This window comes from Lynx canadensis, chromosome A1 (genome assembly GCF_007474595.2).
Source record: "Lynx canadensis isolate LIC74 chromosome A1, mLynCan4.pri.v2, whole genome shotgun sequence".
Classification (NCBI taxonomy): domain Eukaryota; kingdom Metazoa; phylum Chordata; class Mammalia; order Carnivora; family Felidae; genus Lynx; species Lynx canadensis.
In genome coordinates, this window is record NC_044303.2 from 18,763,223 (window position 1) to 18,783,199 (window position 19,977).

Consider the following 19,977-nt stretch of genomic DNA (forward strand, 5'->3'; position numbering starts at 1 on the left):
GCAATATATTCAAAATTTGGCTTTTGAGTTTTATGTACTTGGACCTGTATTATATTCATTCCTCTATAACTTATTTTTCACTCAACATAGTTTCTGAAATCATCCATGTTGATGTGTATAGCTCTATGTTAGTAATTTTCATTTCGGCATAGTGTTACATTGCATAAATAAGCTATAATTTATCAGTTCTCTAGGCGACGGGCATTTTCTCCACTGTTTTTTATTACTTTGAACAGTTTTTTTTTTTTCACATTTTTAAAGTAAGCTCCACGCCCAACGTGGGGCTTGAACTCACAGCCCCGAAATTAAGAGTTGTATGCTCTTATCAACTCAGCCAACTAGGTGCCCCTATTGTGAACAATATGTACATGCCTCTCAGCACATATCTACAAGGGTTTCTTTGGGTGTGTACTCCAGGAGAAATTGATTGTTCATAAGGTTATATAATTATACATGTAAAATAAATTTATATACACACAATTGTATGTATTTATATTATGTATATAATGTATATATACAATTGCTATGTGTAGAATTGCTATATATTATATAATTCCAAAAGTGGTTGCCAATTTATACCCCCTCCAACAGTGTATAAATGACATTGCCTTTTAATTTCTCACCCATCTAAAGAGTACACAAATGTTATCACGATATGGTTTTAATTTGCATTTCCCTGAGTATTCTTTCATATATTTGTTAGCTATTTATATTTTCTCTTCTATGAAAAGCCTATCTTTGTCTTTTGGCCATATTCTTTTGGTTGATTTGTTTCCTTCTATTTGATTTTTAGGAGCTCTTTGTATATTCTATATACAAATTATTTCGTGACTATATGTAAGGTACTTATCTTTATGTTTGATGCTTGTATTTTCACTTGTGGCACTGCCTTTTTTAATTAAAAGTTTTTTTTTTAATTTTTTAAATGTTTTTATTTTTGAGAGAGAGACACAGTGAGAGTAGGGGAGGGGCAGAGAGAGATAGAGACACAATCTGAAGCAGGCTCCAGGCTCGGAGCTGTCAGCACAGAGCCCGACATGGGGCTTGAACTCACAGACTGCAAGATGATGACCTGAGCCGAAGTCAGACGCCCAACTGACTGAGCCACCCAGGTGCCCCTAAAAGTTCTAAATGTTAACAGTTGGGGGGCACCTGGGTGGCTCGGTTGAGCGTCCGACTTTTGATTTCAACTCAAGTCATGATCTCATAGTTTCACGGATTTGAGCCCTGTGTCAGGCTCTGTGCTGACAGTGTGGAGCCTGCTTGATATTCTCCCTCTCTGCCCCTCCCCTGCTCTCACTCTCTCTCAAAATAAATAAAGTTAAAAATTTTTTTAAACAAATTTATGAATCTTTTCCTTGGAGACTGATTGCTTCCCATCGTGGGGGTCAAACTCACAACCCTGAGATCAGGGGTCGCATGCTCAACAGACTGAGCCAGTCAGGTGCTCCTTTTTTCCTATTTATTACGTACTATGTTTCATTAAAGTCTTTTTTTTTTTAAGTTTATTTATTTTGAGAGAGAGAGCGCATGCACAAGTGGGGAAGGGACAGAGAGAGAAGGAAACAGAATCCCAAGCAGTGCAGAGCCTGATGCGGGGCTCAAACTCCTGAATCGCAAGGATGATGACTCGAGCTGAAGTCTGACGCTTAACTGACTGAGCCACCCACGGGCCCGTGTTTCATTAAAGTTTTAAGAAGATTGCTTCACAAAGATCCTACATATCTAAGATTTTATTCATTTACACTTTTGATGCTACTATAAACAGTATCTTCTAAATCACATTTTATCTGTTGCTGGCATGTAGAAACGCAGCTGCAAACTTGCTAAGTTCTATTAGTTCTTGTAATTTATAGATTCTTTTTTTCCACAGAATCATACTGACAATTTCGTTTCTCCTCTTCTGTATCAATCTTCCACTGGTGTATGACAAATAACGTCAAACTTAGTGGCTTACAACAACATGCACATTATCTCCCAGTTTCTGTGGGTCACTCAGCTGGGTCTCTCTTCAAAGTTTCACAAGGCTGCAAGCCAGGCGTCAGCTAGGCTGTGTGCCTTTGCAGAGCTTAGGGTCCTCTTCCACAGTTGTTGGTAGAATTGTTTTTGGAGGCTGTAGAACGGAGATCCCCATTTCGTGGCAGGCTGTCAGCAGGAGGTTGCTCCCAGCTCCTGGTGGCCCTGCAGTTCCCCGCCATGTGGTCCATGCATAGGCCTTTTCACGATATGGAAGCTTCTTCAAAGCCAGTAGAATTCTCACCCAGTTGGCTAACAAGGAGTCTTACGTAATGTACTATAATCACAAGAGTGACTAATTCTTTCGCTTTTGCCACAGAACATAACCCAACGAAGGGAGTCACCTTTACCATAGTCTATTTGCTAGAAGCAAATCTCAGGTTCTCTCCACACTCCACTGTGAACTGATGTCTCTCATAAATTGTAAAAATTTTGTATCCATGAACTATCCAAAGACGAATTCTGACCCATTTCTTCTTTTTTTTCTCCTTCTGGAAATCTGATTGCACAATTATTACTTTTTTTTACTTTTTTAAAAGTAGGCTCCATGCCCAACATGGGCCTTGAACTGAGATCAAGAGTCGCATGCTCTACTGACTGACTGAGCCAGCCAGGTGCCTAACAAATGTTGCCTTCTTATACCAATCTTTACCTTGCTTTCATACTTTTCTCTTTTCTTCTCTCTACTACATATGGATTTCTTGAGATCTATTTTCCAGTATCTAATCTGTTGTTACACCTCTTCACTAAATTTTTTTTCCAAAATCCAATCACTTTCGTCTCTTGCTCTATACTTTATCTTATATATAGTTCATAGTATGAATATTTAAAGGCTTTACAAAGTCTGCTTTTGTTATCTGTTTCTGCTTGTGTGCAATCACGCTGCTTTGTTTCCTTATATGTTTTATAATTTGAATCCTGAGTTTATGATGGGTTCCTTCACAGGATTTTCATTTGCCGGGGGCCTGAAACACTACTAGGCTGGGGCTGCTGTAAACTAAATTCTTGTTTTGAGTCTTTTAGAATCTTCAATCCTTTGAGTTGTATGAAACTGAGTCACACTGCTAAGCACCGTAATAGAAAAATAAACAGTTCTAACTTTGGCATGAAGACCTAAAGGGCTAGAGGGGGTTAGAATAAGCTGTTTATTTTTACAAGGTTGCTTCTCGCTGGTGACCCAGACTTACACAAGGGTCATTAATTTATGGTGAAATATATAAAAATATATATGTATACATATTCAAATATATAAAACATATGTGTATGTAGATACACATATTCACGGCATATAAACCTGTCTATAAATCATCTCAACTGTTACAGCATCCTGATATCATCAGATATGTGGCTAATAATTATATTTCAAAGAAGTATGGTCACTGAAAAGAAAAATGTTGGAGAAAGCAGCCTTAAACTTATTACTAATTCTAAGATATTCTTCTTGTTAAGAATTACTAGTTTATTCTGTGAATGTTGACTTTTCTTCATGCAAGAATATTCTTCAGTTACTATTATATACTTTTAAGCAAGTTAACATTTATACCATTCAAATCAGATGTAATAATTAACATAATATAGGAAAACTTCTAGTAAAATGATTTAATTTAGTTATAGTATCTATCTCCAGCTTGAAACAAAAATTTCCATGGTCTTCAATTGAACTGTATGCCACTTTCTTTTAGAATGTCTTGTTTTTCATTAAAATAATTTCTAAACCACTCTATATGTTCAACCTTCTGTTTAACACTCAGATATGGATTTTTGGAAAGGCCACAGGTCACCAGCTCCATGAAGTGGCGAATTGGTCCTTGTTTTGGAAAATCTTCCAGATATTTATCCAGAAATACATGTTCATGAAATTCTGAACCATCATCATCAAAACCTAGGAAATGAGATAAAAATACATTACGATTTTCATGTAAAACCTCTCTCATAAAATTAAGATTAACGGGTTTACAGTTAAAGGCATGAACTCTGTAGTAAGACCTGGGTTTTCCCACCAATTTAACAACCGTGTGATTGTGTAAATTAAGTAAAGTTCTCTGAGCATCAGTTTTCAGGTATAAAATGAGGATTAAAATAGAGCCTTCCTCAAGGGGTTTCCATAAAGATTACACAGACACAAAGCTTGTAAAACTCTTTTATAAGGCTTAGCATATAATACATGTTTAAAGGGTAGCAGCAGTTACTGCTAGTGAGTATTTTAATACCTAAAGCAACTACTAAGAAAACCATATAATTAAACTAAAAAAATTTCACATAAACAAAACAAGATAGAATCCTAAAACATGTTCAAGCAGCCCACAGGAAGCTAAAAAAAAGAGGAATGAGAAATGGAGAAAATGAACAGAAGACAACTAATAAAATGAGAGACTTAAGTCCTAACAAATCAATAATTACTTTTTTTTTAAAGATTTTATTTTTAAGATTTATAATAAGTGGGGCTTGAACTCACAACCCCCAGATCAAGAGTCACACACTCTACCAACTAAGCCAGCCAAGCACCCCAATCAATAATCACTTCAAATGTAATGGTCTAAATACACCAATCAAAAGACAGAGATCGGCAGAGTGGATATAAAAACATACATGCAACTGTATGCTTTCTATAAGAAGCTCACTTCAAATACAACATAGGTAGGTTGAAAGTAAAAGGATGAAGAAAAATATATCCTGTTAACATTAATGTTTAAAAAAAAAAAGAAAGCATGAGTGGTTATATGATTATCACGTAAAATAGACTTCAGAGCAAAGAAAATTACTGGGGAGAAATAAAAACATTACATAACAAATGGGTCAATCCACCAAGAAGATACAGTGCTCTGAATTATGTATGCACCAAACAACAGAGTTTCTAAATATGTGAAAGAAAAAAATGATAGAAATGAAAGAGAAATAGAAAAACCCACAGTGATAGTTGGGCATTTCAAAAGTCCACCGTCAGCAATTCTGAGAACTGCACAATAGAAAATTAGCCACGACAGAGAAGAAGTGAACAACGTCAACAAACGGTATCAAACTGACATCTACACAACACTCCACCAAACTATTTCAGAGGACAAATTCTTTTCAAGAATTCATGGAACATTCACCTAGCTAGACCACATCCTAGGTCACAAATGAAAATAACTGGAGTAATACATAGTAGATTCTCTGATCATAATGGAATCAAACCAGAAATCAGTAAGAGGAAGACAATAGGAAACAGTTAAAACTTAAATATACTTAAAAAGAATTCATAGGTCATAGAAGAAATCTCAAAGATAATTAAAAAAAAAAACAAACTCTGAATGAAAATGAAAACACAACATATCACAATTTGTGGGACACAGCTAAAGCAGTCCTAAAAAAGGAAACACACAGCACTAAATGCACTTACATAAGAGGAAAAGTCTCAAATCAATCATCTTTTTTAATTTTTTTTTTTTTACGTTTATTCATTTTTGAGATAGAGACAGAGCACGAATGGGGGAAGGCCAGAGAGAGAGGGAGACACAGAATCCGAAACAGGCTCCAGGCTCTGAGCTGCCAGCACAGAGCCCGACGCGGGGCTCGAACCCATGGACCGCGAGATCATGACCTGAGCCGAAGTCGGACGCCCAACCGACTGAGCCACCCAGGCGCCCCCAAATCATCGTTTTTTTTTTAACGTTTATTTATTTTTTTGGGAGAGACAGAGTGTGAGTGAGGGAGGGGCAGAGAAAGAGGGAGACACAGAAATCGAAGCAGGCTCCAGGCTCTGAGCTGTCAGCACAGAGCCCGACAGAGGACTCAAACTCATAAACCGTGAGACCACGACTTGAGCCAGGTGGCCCACTCAAATCAATAGTCTAAGTTCCACCTCAAGAACCTACCAAAAGAGCAAAATAGTCCAAAAGCAAGCAAAGGAAGGAAGTAAACATTCAAAATCGATAAAACTGAAAACAGGAAAATAGAGAAAAATCAGTGAAACAAATACTTAGTTCTTTTAAAAAAAATCTTTATTTTTGAGAGCGACAGAGACAGTGCAAGTGGTGGAGGGGCAGAGAGAGAGGCAGAGAGAGAATCCCAACCAGGATCCTCACTGTCAGCGCAGAGCCAGACGTGGGGCTCGATTTCAGGAACCATGAGAACATGACTCGAGACGAAATCAAAAGTCAGATGCTTAACCAAGTCGGTGTCTTAATCCACCCAAGTGCCCCCCAATACTTAGTTCTTTAAAGAAAACCAGTACTTAGTTCTGTTAAGTCTGGTAAAGAAAAAAGGAGAGGAATGAAATAGAAATGAAAAGGGGATTATCACTACAAATCCTGAAATCATTCACAGCGTAATAAAAGAATACCACAAACAATTATATACTAAAAATTCAACAACTTGGGGAAGAAAAAAATGGACAACTTAAAAATCGATTAAACTACCAAAGTTCAAACCAAAATATATAACCTGAATACTTATAACTATTCAAGAAATTTGTAGTTTAAAAGGTCTCAAAAAAGAAATCCCTAAACCCAGAGAGCTTCACTTGAGAATCTTACTAAACACCGAAAGAAAAACTAACATCAGTTTTACACAATCTTTTCCAGAAACTAGACCCCTCCAAACTCATTGTATAAGGCCAGTATTACCTGGTTACCAAAACCAGACAAAGACACAACAACAAAACAAATAAAAAGAGAGAGAACTACGAGCCATTATCTCTCATGAACTTAGAGGCAAAAACTTTAAACAAAATTAGCAAACAAATCCAACAATGTATAAAAAGATTTATATGCCAGGATTAAGTGGGATTTATGCCAGCTATGCAGGGTTGGTTCAACATTTGAAAAACAATGTCATCCATAGCAACAGGCTGAAGAAGAAAAGTCATGTGACACAACACCCATTTTTGATAAAAACTTCCACCAAGTTAGAATAAGAAAAACAATTTCAACTTGATAAAGAGCATCTATAAAAAATCTACAGCTAATATCATACTTCATGGTGAAAGACTGCGGCTTTTCCCTTAAGTTCATGAGCACAAAAACAAAGTCAGCTCTTACCAATCTTACCCAAAACAGTGCTAAAAATTTTAGCCACTGCAGTGAGGAAGAAAAGGCATAGAGATGGCGAAGGAAGAAATAAAACCATCCCCATTTGTAGATGACGTGTTTGTCTACATAGAAAATCCCAAAGAATCTACAAAAAAAAAAAACCTCCTAGAACTAATTAGTGAGTTCAGTAAGGTCACAGGATACAAAATCAACACAAAAAATCAATCACATTTCTAATTAAATGTAAATTGGAAGACTCAACCTATTAAGATGTCAATTCTCTCCAAATTTATCTATAGGTTTAATGCTCTTCCTATCAAAACCTCAGTGAGGTTTTGCTACAGATAAGTCTATTCTAAAATTGGTAGGGAAAGGCACAATCTTGACAGAGAAAAATAAAATAGAAACAATAATGCTAAGACTTACTGAAATAGCTATAATAATCAAAAGCATCATATTGGCAGAGGGACAGACACACAGATTGATGGAACAGAAGTGAGGGCCAGAAACAGACCCTGTTATGGACTGAACGGTGCCCCCCCAAAATCAATAGGTTGAGGTCCTAATCCCCAATGACTATATTTAGAGACTGGACCTTTAAAGAGGTAATTAAGGTTAGATGAAGTTGCAACAGTGGAGCTCTGATCCAACAGGACTGGTGTCCTCATAAGAAGAGGAAGAGACACCAAGAATGCACAGAGAGGAAAAAAAATCACGCGAAGATACAAGGAGGAAAGTATCTGCAAACTGAGAGGGCCTGGAGAAACGAAACCTGCTGGCACCTTGATCTTGGACTTCCAACCTCCAGAACTATGAAAAAATCAACCTGTTGTTTAAGCGAGCCATCCGTGGTATTTTGTTATGGCAGCCCTGCCTGAGTAAGAACAGACCCACACACTCAGGCCCAGTTTTTTAAACAAAGGCACAAAAACAATTCAATGAAGAAAGGGTAGCCGGTCCAACAAACGGTGCCAGAGCAACTGGGTATCTGTTGACAAACACACAGGAAGAACCTCGACCTAAACCTCACACTCATACAAATGAACCCCAAAGGGATCGTGAACTTAAATCTAAAACTATACATCATACAGAAAAAAAATAGGGGATGGGTGCCTGTCTGGCTCAGTCGGTGGAGCAGGAGACTCTTGATCTCGGGGCTGTGCGTTCGAGCCTTATGTCGGGTGTAGAGATTACTTAAAAATAAAATCTTTTTTTTTTTAAATGTTTATTTTTCAGAGAGAGAGACACACAGAACATGAGCGGGGGAGGGGCAGAGAGAGAGGGAGATACAGAATCCCAAGCAGGCTCCACACAGGGCTTGAACTCATGAACCACGAGATCATGACCCGAGCCAAAGTCGGACGCTTAACTGACTGAGCCACCCAGGTGCGCCTAAGTGTATCCATTTATTTTGAAAGAGAGACAGAGAGAACCAGCAAGGGAGGGGCATTAAGAGAGGTAGACAGAGGATCCAAAGCAGCTCTGGGGGGCTCAAACTCACCAACTGTGACATCATGACCTGAGCTGAAGTCGGATGCTTAACAGACTGAGCCACCCAGGTGCCTCAAAAATAAAATCGTAAAAAAAGAACAGAAGAAAACATACGGGAACATCTTCTGGTTCAAGGGCTGGCAAAGAACCTGACACCAAAAGCACCATCCGTAAGAGGAAAAACCGGACCCCATCAAAATTAAAAATTTTCCTCTGTCAAAGACCCTGTTAAGAGGATGAAACGACAACTATAGACAGGGGAAAAAATATTTGCAAACCGAATATTCAAGAAAGGGCTAGTATCTGGAAGGTATACATAAAAAAACCTCTTAAAACTCAAAAGTAAGAAAACCAGCCACCCCAATTAGAAAATGGGCAAAAAACAGAAACAGACATTTCATTGAAGAAAATAAACAGATGGCAAACACACACACACAAAACACGGTCAACCTCTGTAGCGATTAACGAAATGCAGATTGAAACCATAATGAGCTATTAATACACATTCATCAGAAGGTAAATAAGTCTACAGACAACAGTGACGACATCAACTGCTGGTGAGAATGAGAAGCAAGGACTGTTCACACATTGCTGGAAGGAATATAAAATGGCACAGCTACTCCAGAAATCAGTTTAGAAGCTTCTTTAAAAAGTGAACATGCAACTGCCATATATGACCCAACAATTTCACACCTAAGTATTTACCCTAGGGAAATGGAAATTTGTATTCGTACAAAACTCTGTACACGAGTATTTATAGTACCTTTATTCATAATATCCCCAAACTGGTAACAACCCAGGTGACTTTTATCAGGTGAATGGCTAAACTATATGGCATATTCAATTAAAACAAACAAACCCACAAACGTACCGATACATGCAACAGCTTGGATACATCTCCAGAGAATTAATCAGACGGAGTTGAAAAAAAGCCAATCCCCAAAGGTTACACATTATATGATTCTATTTGTATCTATTTTTAAGTCTATTTATTTATTTTGAGAGAAGAGAGAGAAAGAGAGTGCTCGTGCAAGCACACAGGGGAGGGGCAGAGAGAGAACCCCAAGTAGGCTCCAAGCTAATGACGTGGGGCTCAATCTCAGGAACTGAGAGATCATGACCTGAGCTGAAATCAAGAGTTAGATGCTTAACTGACTGAGCCACCCAGGTGCCCCTGTATATATTTCCTGAACTGGGAAAATAATAGGAAATGTAGAAGCGTTTTAATGATTGTCAGGGATCCAGGACAAAGGAGGGGAGGCAGTGGGTGGCAAACGGGTGCGGTCATAAAAGGTGTATGTATACAAGAGCTCCTTGAGTCGGAGCTTGACTGGGGTGGTGGTCACATGACTCTACATGTGTGATAAAATTGTACAGAACTAAATATGTACATACAAAGCACTACTTGTAAAACTGGTGACATCTGAACATGGTTGAAGAACTATCAATGCCAATGGCCTGGCTGTAATGTTATATGTAGTCTGGTTATGCAGGAAGCAACTATTGGGAGAAAATGGGTAGAGGCTGTCCAGGATACCTATTATTTCTTCAGTGGCATGTGAATCTACAATGATCTCAAAATAGGAGGCTTGAAAAATGCTTTCTGGGGCACCTGGGTGGCTCAGTCAGTTAAGCGTCGACATGGGCTCAGGTCATGATCTCGCGGTCCATGAGTTTGAGCCCCACCTCAGGCGCTGTGCTGACAGCTCAGAGCCTGGAGCCTGCTTCGGATTCTGTGTCTCCCTCTCTCTCTGCCCTTCCCCTGCTTGTACTCTGTCTGTCTGTCTGTCTCTCTCTCTCAAAAAATAGTAAACATTAAAAAAATGTTTTCTAATCACACTTGGAGTTAGTTTATATTTACTGAGAGATTTTTAAAAAATTTATTTGGACATTTAAAGATCTATATGTTATTTTTATTAAAACAAATGTAAATAAAAGGGGCGCCTGCGTGGTTCAGTCAGTTAAGCATCCGACTTTGGCTCAGGCCATGATCTCACAGTTCATGAGTTCGAGCCCCGCATCAGGCTCTGTGCTGACAGCTCAGAGCCTGGAGCCTTCTTCAGATTCTGTGTCTCCCTCTCTCTCTGTTCCTCTCCTGCCTGCACTCTGTCTCTCTCAAAAATGCATAAACTAAAAAAATTAAAAAAAAAAAAGGTAAAACAAAAGTAAATAAAAAAAAAATCAAGGTGGTAGATTAACAAATGGCCACACATCACCCCTATGTTTCTATTCATGCCCTTTACAGTGTGACTTTGCCATTCTTCCCATAAATAGGTGCAGCCTGTCTCTCAAACCGGCGAATTCAGGGTTGGCCAAGTGACCTGCTTTGCCAGTGGGGTATTACTAAACACAGTGAAAACAAAGGCTTGAAAAACACTTACACATCAATCCTTGCTCTTCCTTGCTGTTAGGAACTCTACCGCGGCCATGTGAAGAAGCCCAAGCTGGTCTGTGAGATGGTGAGTGACATATAACCCAGGTATCTCCATCTTCCCTGACAACAGCCAGCACCAACAGCCAGACATGTGAGACCAGCCACTCTAGAAGGACCCACCCTCAGCTAAGCTGCCAAAACCATCCAGAAAACCCCAAAATTCATGAGCAGTTCCAACTTAGTTGTTGTTTTATTAAGTTTTGGGGTGGCACATTATGCAGCAAAAACTGATACATTTCGGAACACGATTTGGTGGCATATATATGGCTAAAGAACATTCAAGAGCAAGACTGTTAACTGGGTACTGGTAAAAATATGATTAAGTTTAAAGTCAAAGTCAAAACTAAAATAAAAATGTTTTTATTATCAATCCAATATAAAATCACTACTACAAAATCTAAGTGGTAATAATGCCACCTAACTGCTCTTGCAAATCTCTATGCTGGCAAAGCAAAACAGAAGGGACAAACCAGTTCTTAAAAAAACAAAAAAAAAAAAACAAAAAAAAACTGAAAAAAGATACTTCAAATCAGAAAATAATTTATATGTTTTACACGGCAAAACAACAAACTGCAATTTTTTTACATAAATGAAAAACACAACACTGGGAAGCGAAGTTATAAACACAGGACACGTCATTTTGTCATTTTCAGTATTCCGTTCAGAAACCGGCATGGCCTGCACCTAGAAATAAAACCCCTTTCCCCAAAAGCATCAAAGTAAATCTTCATAAAGCTAACTATTAGTAGAGACAGCATGATGTTTTATTCATCTTAAAATTAAAAATAAGAAATCTAGAAGAATCTTATTGAACTGCTGAGGCTCCAAATTCTAATGCCAGTCTCTTAAAGTATTCTGAAGTTCCTAAGTGTATATTGAGGGGAGTGATCAAAGTGAGAAAGTTTCCACAGTTCCTTTCCTGTTTTTCATTCAGATAACAATTGGCTTAAGGAGCTGGAAATGAGATACCTCCCTTTCCCACCCTGAAGCATCAATAATATGTACCATGTGTATGGAAACTTGTCACATTTATCTCCCCAACCTAACCAAAATACATGTTTTTTTCCTTTTGTAAAAAATAAACTCTCTTACAAATCAGGTCAAATTTAAGACAAGTTCCTGTGGAGTATGGACATTCAAGATTTTGATGATCTTAAGTGTTTTACTGATGACAATGTATACCAACCCATACTTTCCTATTACACTACTTGGTGGTTCCTAGAAAATACATATCCTCACTAATAGTTTAAGATTTAAAATCCTTACAGTAAAATCCTCTCACAATATTGTTGTTGTAGGAACAGGGAATGATGAGGTTGATGATCCTTTACTTGTATAATAACCTCACTTGTTTCTCAGAAGAATCCCATAAAATAAGTCCTATTATTGTTCCCACCATTTCATAGACAGGAGAAGTGAGGCTTAGAGAAGTTAAGCATACAACTCACTCAAAACTGGAACCCTTAACCACTGTCTCTCCTAAATAAAGTCACACTTATTCTACCTCAATATTGGGTTTTAAAACCATGTTTTTAACTGTGAGGACTTGGAACATCCAAATTTCATCAAATAATGAAATCTTCCCTTAATAGTACATACTGTATTCTGTTAATTTTTTTTCTCTAAAATTAAAAAAAAATTTTTAATGTGTATTTATTTTTGAGAGAGAGAGAGGGAGAGAGAGAGAGAGACAGAGTGCAAGCAGGGGAGGGGCAGAGAGAGGCAGACACAGAATCTGAAGCAGGCTCTAGGCTCCAAGCTGTCAGCATGGAGCCTGACGCAGGGTCTGAACCCACAAACCGCGAGCGAGATCATGACCTGAGCCGAAATTGGACACTCAACTGACTGAGCCATGCAGGCGCCCCTCTCCGAATTTTTTTAATGTTTATTTTTGAGAGAAAAAGAGCACAAGTGGGGGAGGGGAAGAGAGAGAGGGAGACACAGAATCTGAAGCAGATCCAGGCTCTGAGCTATCAGCACAGAGCCTGACGTGGAGCTCGAACTCACGAACCGTGAGATCATGATCTGAGCTGCATGCAGGTGGTTTCTTAACCAACTGAGCCACCCAGGCCTCAGTTCTTTTCTCCTTTTAAAATCCTATGTTCATACAGGAGGGGAAATGAATTAACCTTTATTCACACGTCTTATATGCCAAGAACTGTGCTGAGCAAACCAATAACTTTGTTTTATTTCTTATACTCTTCCAGTGAGGTATCTTTAATTTTACAGATGAGGAAACTAAGGCTCAAGAGGTTAGCTTCCTCAAAGGCAAATGGCTAAGCAATGGGAGAGTTCAGACCTGTACTCTGGTTTGTACAACTGAAAAGTCCTTGGGTTTTTTTTTCCTGACACCTACCAGAGTATGGAAAGCATAATACTTTGGCAAATATACATGTTATGTAACAGATGAAACACAGCATCCTTTATTACTGCATATACCACACAAATACACAAAATATTACGAATTTGCTAAAGAATTGTTAAGTCTCTAAAAAGTTTTCCTAAACAAAGTAACACTTCATCAAGATAGAAGACAAAATATTTCTGATATTTAAGTTTCTGTTCCATTTATTAATCCAAACAAATCAAATGTCATCAAAAAATAAAATATTAAGGTGACCGTATAATACTACAAAGGTTAAAATATGGACTATACTTTCCCAAGATTTACTGAGGTGTTTGCAACTCCTACCTAATTGTACCATAAAAGTTAATGAACCTCTTCTAATTGAAAATACATTTAAAATGTTTAGCTGATGATAATATAAAAAATACCACAAAACATAAGTAGCACAGTAATACTGTTTTCCTTTTGAGTGAGGAAGAGGTATCATCTCCAGAATAATCTCCAGGAAAGTAGGTAATAGCACCAAAGCATCTAGGTATGCTGCCAGAGTTCCAAGAAATTTCGAAGCCTTCCAACATTTTTGCTTTGAGTGGTTTTCAAGTACAAGAACCTTGCACCTCATTAATGCAATGGTTTTATGAGTAAAAGATAACCAGTTAAGGCTTTGTAAGAGTTGTAATGTTCTCTCAAGTTGAAATATGATGTCATTCCCAGGATTAAATGTATGAGATTTTCCAGATAATCCTGGCTGAGCAACCAGAGAACTGTCATCATTTGCAGTCAACACTTTCATGTCACAAAGCAATTTATGATGCATTTCTGCCATATAACTTTACTTCTTTAGTTTCCTTATCAAACATCTAGAATTAAGGGAAGTTCTAACATTCCTTTTATTTTCTAAAGATTTTATTTTTAAGTAAACTCTACACCCAACATGGGTTTTGAAATCACAACCCTGAGATCAAGAGTTGCATGCTCCATTAACTGAGCCAGCCAGGTGCCCCTCTAACGTTCCTTTTAAAAACATTGTGAAATTTCTTTTCAGACACCACGAAGAAATTTATACAAAGTTCTGAAATTCATGTAAGTATCCAGACTCTATGACTGAACACCTGCCAGATTTAATCTCCATCACTGAATTGTATAAAACTCTGAAATTAAGATTTACCTGCTTCGTTGTTAATCGGAAACTCCCACAGTTTCCCCTCTTTGGTCCACTGGATCATCTCTTCAAAACCATTCTGAAGGGGCTGTTCATTTACCTCAGCTAACTGCTTAGCAAATTCCACATCCCAAAGTGAAGGTGCTGTCTCTGTATAATAAAAACATTTCAAATAATCACAAGTCAATGCGTATATACCTTTATTTTTACAAAAATGTTATAATCAACTCCAAATTGGTGAAACATTTCAGGTCCTGAGGGATATACATAAACAGTATATAATGGAAGGTCATTCTAGGAGAGCTCAAACTGTTCAAAAATGACATAAAAAGCCTGCAGCAACCATAATTGCAAGCCTTGGCTTCTGTTTTACTACACTGCTAGGCAAGCAAGCCCTGAAGTCTCACTGCCCCCTCTACTGGAAAGGAAAAAAAAAATATGTATTTTGTTTAAGGATGTTTCCATGAATGTGAATATTTTTTATAAGACATGTGACTTTGATATTTATAGTCCAGCCTGTTTACCTTTTAGTCTGTCAAGATAAGTCACCAATATACAACAAAGACCAAAGAAATTAAATTAACATAATAACAATACTACTAACGGATACGGAGCACTTACTCTGTGCTAATGCTTTTTCTACATTAGTTCATTTAATCCTCACAACCAACCCTCTAAGTAAGTTAATATCATGTTAGCTTATAACCACCATCATATCACATTTTAATCATTTTATTTGCTTTGGAAATGTAAGACACTTTTCAAGAATGAACTGCATTTCCACCAGTCACTGTTGGTGGGAGTGTAAAATGGCACAACCTCTTTGAAAAATAGTTTGGCGGTTACTTAAAAAATTAGAAAATACACTTCGCATACAACCATTTGACTCCTAGATATTTACCCAAGAGAAAACATATGTCCACACAGACTTGTATACGAAAATTCATGTACAGCCACGTCTGACTGCACACCGACTGCTAGATATTAAGTATGTTGGCCTAGAACATCTCATACAGAGAAAAGATCATAGCAGTTAGGCTTAATTAGCCACATTTCCAGAGTAATCATAACAGTAAAATAATTATCATAGTCCCATTTTATAGATTTATTCAGTGGACACTGATGAACCTATGTCTTTTCCATGATCATCAACACCATCATCATTACGTTTTTTTCTATTTAAAATTTTTTTTTAATGTTTTATTTTATATTTGAGAGAGAGAGAGAGAGAGAGGTAGAGAGAGAGAGAGAGAGAGAGAGAGGCAAAGCGTAAGCAAGGGAGGGACAGAGAGAGAGGGAGACACAGAATCCAAAGCAGGTTCCAGGCTCCAAGCTGCCAGCACAGAGCCAACGCGGGCTTGAACTCACAAGCAGTGAGATCATGACATGAGCTGAAATCGGACACTTAACCGACTGAGCCACCCAGGTGCCTCAATGCCATCATCGTTGTTGCTAACAGCTGCATCTATGTACTGAATGTCCGTTGTGCTCCTGACACTTCAATTACACATTAGTTCATTTAAGCCTTGAGAGGTATGTATCAGCCCCATTTTATAGATGGAGAAAGGAAAACTCAAAGAGGTTAGTATGCCAGAATATGAATTTGAATAACCCACATCTATCAAATACTGAAACTCCTTCCATTAAGCTATCTGGCCTCTTGGCTCTAGATTACTCCAGGATAAGCAGTAGGGTCTATGACTATATCCTTTGCAGCAGTGGTAGGAACATGGAGGGAGCAAAATGCGGGAATCCTGGGATAGAAGAACTCATTCAATCAATAAATAATTACTGAATGTAAATTATATGTCAGGCATTATTTTAGGTGATAGGGAAACAGCAGTGAATAAATGCTAAATTTAAGTCTGCATGTTGCTGCTACTGTATTTAATTGGGAACAAAAGACGTTCTTTAGACTCATGCAAGTATAACTTATTAAACAGTACCTTCATTAGAGTAAATTTTCATAAATTTGCATATTACTTTCCTTATTAAAGTACAATCATTTTATACTGTTCTATAAAATTTCAGTACTTCCTTGCCAGCTAATTTCAGTTTTAGGAACAGGATTTCTGATCAAAAAAAGCAAATTGGCTTCTTCAAGAATACAAGTGCCTCTTCTGGTTGTTCATTAGGTGGACAACAGTGACTGCCCTGACAGTAAATTCCCTTTAAAAAAGAAAAAAATGTTTATTTATTTGAGAGACAGCAAGCTCAAACAATGCAGTTTTCACATAAGAGAAAGGAGGTTATTCTCTTAGCTTTCTTTTCAGTTTTAAATGAACAAACACTGATTAATGTAAATATCATTAAAATTAGATAAAGTGATCTCAAATCACTTGAGTTTTCCTCTATGGATAGATATTATATAGCTCAATTTGTTCAAAAAAAAGCATTTACAATTTAACATAACTAATTCCTATGATCTGTAAGCCACTTGGCTAGGTGCTGCTGGGTATACAAAAGTCAGTGAAACCTAGGCCCCAACATCTAAAGGTTTATTGAATATTGGGAAAAATCAGATGTTTATATAAGTGATAGATTAAATGAGACACTGGAGGCTGGCCTCAGAACTTAAAAATCAATTATAAAATTATTTCTATGAAGTCCCAAAAGCTAACTGAGAATCTTTGGAAATGAAAGTCACTTGTAAGCTGAAGACCATTTGCATTGAATTTTCTCATCTATTTTAAGTTATCACTAAACCATATTTAACGTCAAGCAAGAGGACGTCTCGTATCTCTTCGAATTAGACTTCAAATGATGAATTTGAAGGATTTGACTTCTTACCCAAAGAAGAAAGGGGGAAGAATAAAGAACAAGGACTAACTATGTATTAAGAAAAAAACATGAGACTGCTAGATAGATCTCCTGAATGCTCTTCTTCCCAGCTCCGAAACAGTCTCCAAATCACCTCACTAAGTCACTTCTACAAATGCTATCTCCTCTTCTGGACAGCAAGCTGCTCTAGGGCCGAAGCCACAGTTTAGCTTTTGTAATAGCACAGCTGCAAATGGTAGGTGATCATTAATGTTCCAACCCAAATCAGCAGCCAACTGATAGCTCTGGATTCAGGAAGCTGGTAGGAGTTACCTCCCGCTGTCTCATAGCATGCAACATTTCAAGGGACACATCTGACCAAGACTGGCAATGTCGACAACTACGTTCATAAGCAGGACCCAGGTCAATGACAGGATGGCTTATTAAAATACTTGACATTATGTAATCAAAACGTGAAGGACGTTGTTGAAAGATGGAATGTTTGTATACTTGAGAAACAGTGTTGTTCTTTTTTTTATGTTTATTTTTTTTTTAGAGAGTGAGCGAGAGCACGCGTGCATGGAAGAGAGAAAGGGGGAGAGAGAGAGTCCCAAGTAGGCTCCGTGCTGTTAGCACGGAGCTTGATGTGGTGCTTCATCCTGCAAACTGAGAAATCATGACCTAAGCCAAAACCAAGACTTGAACCCTTAACTTATTAACACCCCAGCACCCCCCCAATTGTGTTGTTCTTAACAAACCTGTTTCGGGTGCCTCTTCAGTAATGGCCTTAAGGTCAAAAATATTAAGTCTCTTCCCCTTGAGTATATTTTTCCTAAGGCTGGAAAAGAAAAAACAATTTAATATTTTTATACACTGCCAACAAAAAATTCTTTAGAAAAAGAAAATTGTATATGAAATACTCAGTGTAGAAGTTTAAAAATATTCCACTGACTCACACCCATTTTAACTAAATTTCTGCATCTTTAGAACTGACAATGAAAAACCGCAACAAATGCACTTGAAGTTTTGCATCATCATGATACAATAAAGCGGGTTAAGTAGTTTAATGTCTAAAACAGCTAATTGAAAAGATTAGTTTGAATTGTCATAATTTTTACGTGATCCATTTCATATTAAGGTTTTAGAAAACTCAACATTAGACAGCTATTAAAATATGCTAAATTAAAAGTTGTTGAAGTCAACATTTGTCTCAGTTTAAGGGCAGAAAACACTGCATGTTTAATTACAAACTATAATTATAAAAGATGGCACAGATAAATCAAAACATTCCCACTTATAAAGCAATCATTCTGTAATTTTAACATAATGATTAACTTTCTTTATATAACATTTTTAATTAACTATTGAAATTAATGTCAGAGAGTTAACAGATAACTTTTCCTTGTATATTTTAATCAACTGCTTCATGTATCACCTTACATTCATACTTACATAAATTTACTGGCAGATTAAAAGCCAGTTTAAAAAATGGACAGTTACTTTTAAAATAATTTTGAATACTTTTCTGGATCACATTACTTTTTTCTACAATATCACACTAACTGAAAAAATGCAAATACCATATTAAAATTAGATAAAGTGATCTCAAATCACTTCAGGTTTTCGCTAGCAGGTCCCCAAGTATTTTAAACAAAGGTATTTATGCTCCAGAACCATCCTCAGGGCTTGCATTCTTCTCTGCACCCAGCAGTCCCCAACTTTGCATCAGGTCAACAGGATAATGGATTAAGGTGACTCATGGTAAAGAGGGAATGATCTGGTAAAGTATGGAATTTTAGAAGGTACTAAAGGGGAAAGGAAGGGAACAGACGTTTTCATTGCATCTACTATATAGAGTCTGCACATCCCTTTCCTATTTCTCAAGAAAGCCATTTAAGTTAGCATCTCCTAGATGAGGAAACAGACCAACGAGGCTATGCAAGTTGCCGCAGTTCCGGGATTAGTCTAGCACAGTGGCAAGACTCTGAGGTATGCTAGGGCCAGTGCTCTGTGCCTCACACTTCTCTGTTCTCTTACTGAAGGAATCAGCCCAGGGCATATTAATGGTGGATTGTCTCAGGCTGTCCCAGGACAGAGCAGGGAGAACAACTTGGTGTCTTACCACTGCTTTCCCTAACTCTAGAGTCCTTCAGTCAGTTTTTTAATATAGCCATTATATGCACATAAACCCCGGTCCTACTTTTTTAGCTACTCCCTTCCCACTTTCTAATTTTTCTTTTAAGATTTTACTTAAAAAAAAATTTTTTTTAATGTTTATTTTTGGGAGAGAGAGAGAGAGAGAGCGAGCAGGGGAGGGACAGAGAGAGAGGGAGAGACGCAGAATCTGAAGCAGGCTCCAGGCTCTGAGCTGTCAGCACAGAGCCCGACATGGGGTTCAAACCCATGAACCATGAGATCATGACCTGAATCCAAGTCGGACACTTAACTGACTGAGCCACCTAGGTGCCCCTGTAAGATTTTACTTTTAAGTAATCTCTACACCCAACTCGAGGCTTGAACTCACGACCCCCAGATCAAGAGTCACAAGCTCTACTGACCGAGCCAGTCATGTGCCCGCCACCTTCTAGTTTTTAATGACAGCTAATACCATTAAGAATCGAATTATGATATAGCATTCTGACATAATTGCATGGAATCATGAAATCATTTCAACAAAGAATGATTCAAACAAGACTGAAATTAAATATTCTTTTTTAAAGTAAGTTCTATACCCAACGTGGGGTTTGAACTCATGACC

General features: G+C 37.6%; 1 protein-coding gene across 2 annotated transcripts in view; it reads right to left on the reverse strand.

Moving 5' to 3' along the window:
- Nucleotides 1–1,715: 1,715 nt before the first annotated feature.
- MRPS31 (mitochondrial ribosomal protein S31) overlaps nucleotides 1,716–19,977 on the reverse strand; it is a 33,819-nt gene continuing 15,557 nt past the window's right edge. Inside the window, exons 5-7 of one of the 2 annotated variants that reach the window (XM_030309593.2) lie at nucleotides 17,978–18,057; nucleotides 14,466–14,609; nucleotides 1,716–3,898 (exon numbers count right to left, since the gene is read on the reverse strand). In XM_030309593.2, coding sequence (XP_030165453.1) covers nucleotides 3,669–3,898; nucleotides 14,466–14,609; nucleotides 17,978–18,057 — 454 coding nt within the window. In that variant the 3' untranslated portion in view covers nucleotides 1,716–3,668. The remainder of the gene's footprint in view (nucleotides 3,899–14,465; nucleotides 14,610–17,977; nucleotides 18,058–19,977) is intronic. The other variant, XM_030309599.1, reaches the window with a different exon arrangement.